Genomic DNA, 7833 nt, shown 5'->3' on the forward strand with positions numbered 1-7833 from the left:
TGCCACGCCTAATCCCACGAGCCCTGAAGTTAACGACCATGTAAGCCTCCAGTGGCCATCATAAGAAAAACCAAGGATTCGAACCTGAGATCACAGAGAGAGCAAACCTCTTAATCCCAAGTCTTTACCACTTGGCCACCACCTAAATGGTTAATGTTATAAGTAAGTGTTGTTTTACTTTAATATTTTTAATACATTCATCTAAATTATAAAAATTACTTTTTTTTTTTCATAATTCAAACTTGTTTTTAGAATAATGATAAGATATTGTTAAAAAAATTAAATAATTTGGTTAAAAAGTCTAAAAAATATTTGAGATCAGATATAGAAGTTTTAATTGGAGGGGTATCTTTTTTATCCCTATTGTAAATCATCCAAATGTCCTTTTGTTATATGTTATAATTACTTTTGATTTTTAATAAAAAAGTTAGATTAAAAATATTAATAAAAAGGTTTTTAGTATTAAATTAGTTTATCTTGATAGAGTTTAATTATTAATTTTATTAGAATAATTTTATGCCATATAATTAAATAAAAAAATCTAAAGTTAGTCTTGTATCATAAAATTAAATATTTTAATTTTTATATATTTCTCAGTTTTTTTCGGATAAATATATTTCTTAACCTATGACTTAATTTTTAGTCAACATTAAAATCTCTTTTTAAAACTTATTAACACATTTTATTAACAATATTTTTTATTAAATATATAGAATGACATTTTTTCTTGCAACTAAAAAATATATTAGCAATTTTTTTTTTATATTTAAAAATATCTTGATCGGACGCGCACCAAATCGTGGCCGATTATCCTGTTGAAAACACTGCACGCTGGCAATCCGTATATCCTGTTTATCTCTGTAACCGTTGGATCGACCCAATAAACGGTCAATACAGGCAGCAACCCTCTTGACGCAGATTAACATTTTAAACCATGTAAACAGAAGAAAGCCACGCTGGCAATCCGAGTTATCATTTCAGTATCTTATAACAGCCGTCAGATGTTCTCAAACCATCGGTGCATATTAAACCACAAAAAACACAAATCTCGTGACCGCCAAAACAACCGCCAATCTGAAAAGTTGAAAAAACCCCGCTCTGCCCACCATATATACCCAACAAATATCCCTGCGTTCATCAAAATTGGAAGTCTCTGCTTTTGGTATCCGAGAAAATAACTTTAAATTTTCCAGGAAAGCTTGCGTAGAAGATGTCCGGGAGAGGAAAAGGAGGAAAAGGGCTGGGAAAGGGAGGTGCGAAGAGGCACAGGAAGGTGCTAAGAGATAACATTCAAGGAATTACGAAGCCAGCAATTAGAAGGCTAGCAAGAAGAGGTGGTGTGAAGAGAATTAGCGGGCTCATTTATGAAGAAACAAGAGGAGTTTTGAAGATCTTTCTGGAGAACGTGATTCGTGATGCTGTTACTTATACAGAGCATGCTAGGAGAAAGACTGTGACTGCCATGGATGTTGTCTACGCTCTAAAGAGGCAAGGTCGTACCTTGTATGGGTTTGGGGGTTAGGTTTTCTGTGTCTTCTGTTCAGTTTGTATGGGTTTATTTTGCCAAGAAATCTACATCTCTTGTGAGCTGTAACAAGAAATTTGAATTTAAAATGGAAAGATTTCGTCAATTCCGTCTTTTGTCTACTGTCTTCTCTTTTATTTATTATTATTAATCAAATGTTGCTGCTATTTGAGGCCATGATTATTTGCTGCATTTTAATTCAATCTGTTTGATGCTGCAAAATAAGCCTATGAAGTTGTTGCTGGTGAAATTTAAGAAAAGGTCAAAATCTTTTTGGTATCATTCCTGATTATATATAAATAAACCTAATAGAAATGCAAGAGTAACATCTAATTAAACAATGTTTTGTTTCTCTCCTGTGCACTTTTCAAATCTAATTCTAACTGTAGAATACACCACAAATTAAAAGACAGACTCTAGAAGGGCTCTACTATTGTGTAACCATATAAATTCTGGTAATAACGGAAACCATACACCATCAGTTCAGTCCATGTTGCCTTTTTAGCTAACAAAACCCAAAAGCCTATACAAGAAAGAAAAATGGATCTCTTTTCAAGGTAATAACTAAAAAACTAGCTGATAATTCTTGGATTTGTTTTTTAAATTATCACAATAAATGAATAATTTTGTTAGAATAACACTATTTTGTAAAACAGCACTATGTTTTTAATACGTGATATTTATTAAATATCTATATTTTTAAGCATGAAAAGACAATTGCTGTATTTTGAAATAATAATTTTTAAACAAATAGCGCTTATGAAGTGTGATAATTTAACATGTAATCTCATTGTAAATTCCTTGGTTTAATCGGTTGGTTAATTGATTTAGTTGTATAAATTAATTAATTTTTTTTCACACAAAAATCATAGTTTTATAGTTTTTTTTCAGATTCTAATTAAAATTTTTAAAAGTTATTATTTATATAGTAATTGTTTTTTAATATTAATGATAGACTTGAATTTACGATAATTGATAATTTGAATAATTAGATATGAGTCTATTATAATTAGATTATTATAATTAGATGAGAATTTGCCTAAGATAAATTATATTAATGACATAACAAATAAATTTATATATTAGTAAGGAGTCTAATTGCATCAAACTAGAATGATAATTCAAAAAAATTATAATTTTTTATTTGATTGTTAAACTAAACTCAAATTCTTACAAGAGTTTAGAGGTTATTTTTCTTAGCTTAGTGTTCTTGACTGTCAAATCTTTATTTTGCAAAAATCTCTTTTTGGGATTCTTGTTTTGGTAATTTTATGATTTTTTTTATAAATTAATTGATTAATTTAATTAATCATTAAAAAATAATTTACCAGTTAGTTCTTAATTTAATTAAAGTTATAGTTATGAACTAAGACTTCTATTATTTTTTTTTTGTAATTTTGAAATGTGATATTTAATTAAATATTGAAATTTAAAATAACGACATCTAATATCTAAAAGTGCACTTTTTCACCTAAACTTGTCAATTTTGTTAATTTTGCTTCTTTTTTTTATACTAATTATTGGATCTGTACGTATCTTGTGTGCTTGTTCATGCTATTTCATGGTTAGACTGCTTCAGTGTATAGAACTTGTCAACTTGTAAAATATTTTTGCTGATTGTGCTATTTCTAAAAACAAAACTCGGATTTCGTTGAGCACATTGTGGGTCCATGCTAACCCTCCATAACTTCCCATGCTCAACCTTACATTGCTTCTGTGACTACTAGAATTCTTGCACTGTGAGGTGTAAATGTGTATTTCTGGCAGCGAGCAAAAGATACCAGAGTTCTTACCTCTTGATTTCTCCGAAGATCTCAAAGCATCAGCTTTCTTAGAAAGGGATTTCTGAAGTTTTCCTTCTGATTCTACAGATGGGTTTAAAAGAGGGATGTGTTCGCTTCTAATCTGCACTGTTATATCCAAACTTGATCTCTTACTTTTAAGAGATATAACCAATCTTTCTTTCCACCCTTTTGAATTGATTCTATGATAACTTCTAAGAATGAAAGCTATAAATTTAGAGAAATTGGGAAGTTTCTATACATAAGGGAAAGGAATTTTGGAAAGAATTGTGTTTATAAGACTTGAGTTACTAATATACATGACATTTTTATCATTATTAAAAACCAAGTGATGGCAATTGCAGCCGTACAATTGCAGCTACCATTTTAGCGGCGCACCCTAAATTCACACTTCACTAATCACCATTACGGCGTGTTCCATTGCAGAGGAACGACGTCACAACTCCATTGCCCCACCAAACATTCACTCTTTTAAGGATTGAACATGCACAAACCTCGAGTTAACTTCTAAACAACCAGGTTATGTTGCGGAATGAAACTCAATCAATCTAAAAGTAGATCTAGAATTCAACAACACAAACCAGAATCCAGATAATTGAACATCCAAAGCAAAAATTCAAAAATATCTATATCTTAAAACATAGTCATGCACAGAAACCGTCGGAAACTTAAAAATCCAAACAAAACTTTCATTGGAAACATCTCAAGTACTGAAATAATCTAATAGGCAGTGACAATAAACAAAAAACAATGAAGCCAGTCAAACTCCTTAAGCCTTGTCAGCCTTGGAAGCGGTGGCAGCTGCTTGTCCTCTAAGACGACCAGTTCTCCTAGCAGCAATGAGACCAACCTTTTGGCCAGGAGGAGCATCACGCCTGACTGTGCTAGCATGACCAATATGTTGATGGTTACCACCACCATGAGGATGCTCAACAGGATTCATAGCCACACCACGCACCTTAGGCCAGCAGTTCCTCTTCACCCTGAACTTGTGGTAAGCATTACCAGCCTTCAGCATGGGCTTCTCAGTCCTTCCTCCACCGGCAACCTGTCCAATCATTCCACGGCAGCCACTTGGAACGATCTTCTTGGAACCAGATGGGAGCTTGATCCTACAAGGGTTAATTCCATCATATGATTAACAAAACCATCTTACAAACATGAAAAATCTACTAGCACAAAAACTTGTCAAAACCATTGCATATAATCGCCATAGCCAAATCATTTAACTCAAAACCACTGCGGATAACTGAAACATAACCTTCCAAGACAGAAAACCACCAGAACTTGACAGAACCAGTTGCTACCCTCATCCAATTCAAATCCGACAGTAAAAACACATTTCATTTCACAACGAATCGATTTTTCACCTCCGAAACAAGTTTAGTGAATATCTTTTAAATCTGCATGTAAAATCAATAATCCACGGCAACAGTAAACAAACACATACACAAAAAAAAAAAAAATTCGACCATCCGCAAAATAACTGAAAGAATTAATCGACAGACAAATTTCCACCATTACAATACATCTCAACCCAAGTTATAGCCGAATAAAGTTCATCTATTCATTACAACAAAATAACAAAAACCCACTTCAGATTCAAAACATATTCATCTTCAAACACTATCAAACATCAAACCCAACAAAAAAATAAAACCCACAAAATCATTCTAAAAAAACTAAAATAAAAGGTTAGGTTATACCTAGTGGTGTCATTATCAGGGTTGTGACTGATAACAATAGCATAATCCCCAGAAGCTCTAGCAAAAACACCACGATCTCCAACATGATGTTCGACGTTACAAACAACAGCTCCTTCAGGAACAGATCTCAAAGGCAAAACATTACCAACCATCAAATTCGCCTTCTTGCCACAGTACACAAACTGCCCGGTATACATGCCCTCAGCAGCAACAAAAAGCTCCTTCTGCTTCTTGTACCTAAAGGGGTGTCTGAAAGTAACCCGGGCTAATGGCGCTCCACGACCTGGGTCGTGAATGATTTCGTTGACAACACCTTTCAAGTAACCATTTCTTTCACCGAAATCAAGTGATCTGAACCTTGCCGGACCCTTGCGATGGTGAGTATGGGATTTGAAGACAGAGCCTGCTCCCTTACGTTGAGCACGGATTACACGACCCATTTGTGGTTATTGTGTGTGAAGTGCTTGGCTCTTTGGAGAGGGACGGCGAAGTGTGATAGAGTCGAGCTGAGGTTCAGGTTTATGAAAGATATATACGGCGATGGGTGTATTAGGGTTTCGATAGGCAGGCTAAATTTTGGGTTTTTGGATGTGAGACCTGTCTTGTATAATAAAGTCCATTTGAGTGGGTCGGGCCCTGATAATATCCGTTGACTATAGAATGTGATATGATGAAATTAAAACGAAAACGCGGCCCAGTGTTTTATATATATTTTTTTAAAATTATATTTTTGGATCTATTAAAAATAAAATATATTTTTGATTTTTTTTTTAAAATCAATTAATTAATTACCACTTTTCATACCAACTAAGCTAAGAATGATACGATGTTAATATTATGCTACCTTTGATAATGTTATTTTGAACACAAAATTATGGTATTAAAAACTATTTTATTCTCCCTCCTTATTTATTATAAATTATATTAAGAGAATGCATTATTCTTTGTTTTTAGTAAAATCATGGAGGTTTATTTTTTTAAATAAAAATTTTTTATTGAAATATTTTTTTATAATTATTAAAATTCAAAATCAATTCAAAAAAAAAAAACACAAGAAGTAAATAGAAACTTGGTAGCCAATTGTTTTTCCAAGAAATCAAACTTGGTGGTGATAGGTAATTAATGATAAAAAAGGGATAAATTTTGAATATCCTAATTACATAAATAAAGAATTTGTACTTTTAATAATATTTTCAAGATATAAGTATAAAACCAACATTTAATATCATCATTTATATATGAAAAAAACATAATTAGAGATATTTTGATCTATCTAAGTAATATTTATATTGGATTTATAAAACTTGAAAAACTAGGATTATGTTTAATTCGCATATTTAATGAAATTATTTTTTTATTCTATTTATTGATATTATAGGAAATAAATCATACAAAATTTAAATCTTGAATTATGAAAGGCATGTTTTTCCACTATTCAAACGGTTAAAACTCCACATGCATCCATAGAAATTACATCGTTTTTTCTAAGAACTTGAAGATAAGAGGGGAAACTAGGGAGTCGAAATAGATATTGGATAGGTTTGGCATATTTTCATGAATATTGCAGAAAACATATAGAATTAATCTTCAGGCAATTCTAGCTTATCCCTCGACACAAAACTCCATCCCATATATAGAATATTTATACATGTTCTCTACCAAGTGAGCGTGGAGGAAGTTTTGCAGCATACAAATGAAAAATAAAAAAAAAACCCAAAAAATTTAATTTAGCTAAACAAATTAATCGCAACAGCTTATAAATGTTAAAAATAAAATATACAGAATTTAACATAAAAGTTCATGCAAGCGACGTGTTTTATGTTAACTGACCTGCACATTATGATGCATCCAAGACAAACTACATTGATTTTACTGAAAATTCGCACGCAGTAATTTAATTTTTATGATATATACTATAGATTTAACGTCCTATCACAAATTTTGAGCAAAGGCTGAGATTTGTAAAACTGTAATGGTGAGGGAAGATTGCAGGTGTTGGGGACAACAATAAAAAAGTGAGCAGCCAGCGTCTGTGTTCCTTACCTGCACAAAAACTGAAGAACGAGTGTTTGAGTGGGGAAAAGTTATGGAGAAGTAGTTAAAAACATGGAAAATGAAGAATAAAAGGTAGGAAATATAGAGGAAAAGGGATACCTGCTTCGTTGAACAAAGCTGAAGCAGTTGAGGATGAAAGGCAAAAAGCAAAGCACCTCGAGCCAAAGAGTCTACACAATCAAAACCTAGCTTGTTCAGGCCAACATCAGAAAGTACTGGGAGACTTCACGGGATCAAGAGCCCACCACCTACCTATTCACATGAAGCATAAAGCCATATAATTAAACGGTAAACGAAAAATCTTTCCCGGAAAGAAAAACACAAAAAAAATTGCAGGACCAGCACAGAAAGAAACTCTAGCAGCTACAACCAATCAGACCATCTTTCACATCTACATTATTCAGGAAAATTACAACTGAAATAGATGAAAAGGAACAAAATCGTGAACGTATAGGAAACTGGGGCATGAACACAAGAAGAGCATAAAAGGATAGTATCATACCTTTAATTGAATGGAGATTTTTTTGGCTTCCACTGTTGAGCTTCGATCATGAGAGATAGCAGCTTTCTTTGTTGCCACTTATCATCCAAAAATACCAAGAAAGAATATAAATGCCAGTAGAGTAGTTTCTCTCTCTCGAAATAATACAGTACAATGAAAGAAAATTAAACTAAACAACCGAAATTATTTCCAGAATCGACTGTTGCCGCATCAGCTATAATTTTCATAATTGAAATACAATTT

General features: G+C 32.4%; 2 protein-coding genes across 2 annotated transcripts; one reads left to right on the forward strand and one right to left on the reverse strand.

The window, feature by feature from the left end:
* Positions 1-1110: 1110 nt before the first annotated feature.
* LOC105138736 (histone H4) lies at positions 1111-1641 on the forward strand. The gene has a single exon (XM_011044911.1). The coding sequence runs from the start codon at positions 1211-1213 to the stop codon at positions 1520-1522; it is 312 nt and encodes a 103-aa protein (XP_011043213.1). The 5' UTR covers positions 1111-1210; the 3' UTR covers positions 1523-1641.
* Positions 1642-3911: 2270 nt separating this feature from the next.
* Positions 3912-5592, reverse strand: EMB2296 (Ribosomal protein L2 family). Its single transcript, XM_011044909.1, has 2 exons — positions 5034-5592; positions 3912-4439 (listed from the first exon to the last, which is right to left on the reverse strand). Exons 1-2 carry the CDS (start codon positions 5471-5473, stop codon positions 4097-4099), a joined length of 783 nt encoding a protein of 260 aa, XP_011043211.1. The 5' UTR covers positions 5474-5592; the 3' UTR covers positions 3912-4096.
* Between the last annotated feature and the right edge of the window lie 2241 nt (positions 5593-7833).

The sequence above is a fragment of the Populus euphratica genome, unplaced genomic scaffold (assembly GCF_000495115.2).
Source record: "Populus euphratica unplaced genomic scaffold, PopEup_1.0 scaffold82.1, whole genome shotgun sequence".
Lineage (NCBI taxonomy): Eukaryota > Viridiplantae > Streptophyta > Magnoliopsida > Malpighiales > Salicaceae > Populus > Populus euphratica.

Coding starts and splice junctions, on each gene's coding strand:
- EMB2296 (XM_011044909.1), bottom strand. CDS start 5,473: ATGGGTCGTGTAATCCGTGCTCAACGTAAGGGAGCAGGCTCTGTCTTC. Junction 4,440..5,033: donor CCTGATAATGACACCACTAG/GTATAACCTAAC, acceptor TAACCCTTGTAG/GATCAAGCTCCCATCTGGTT.
- LOC105138736 (XM_011044911.1), top strand. CDS start 1,211: ATGTCCGGGAGAGGAAAAGGAGGAAAAGGGCTGGGAAAGGGAGGTGCG.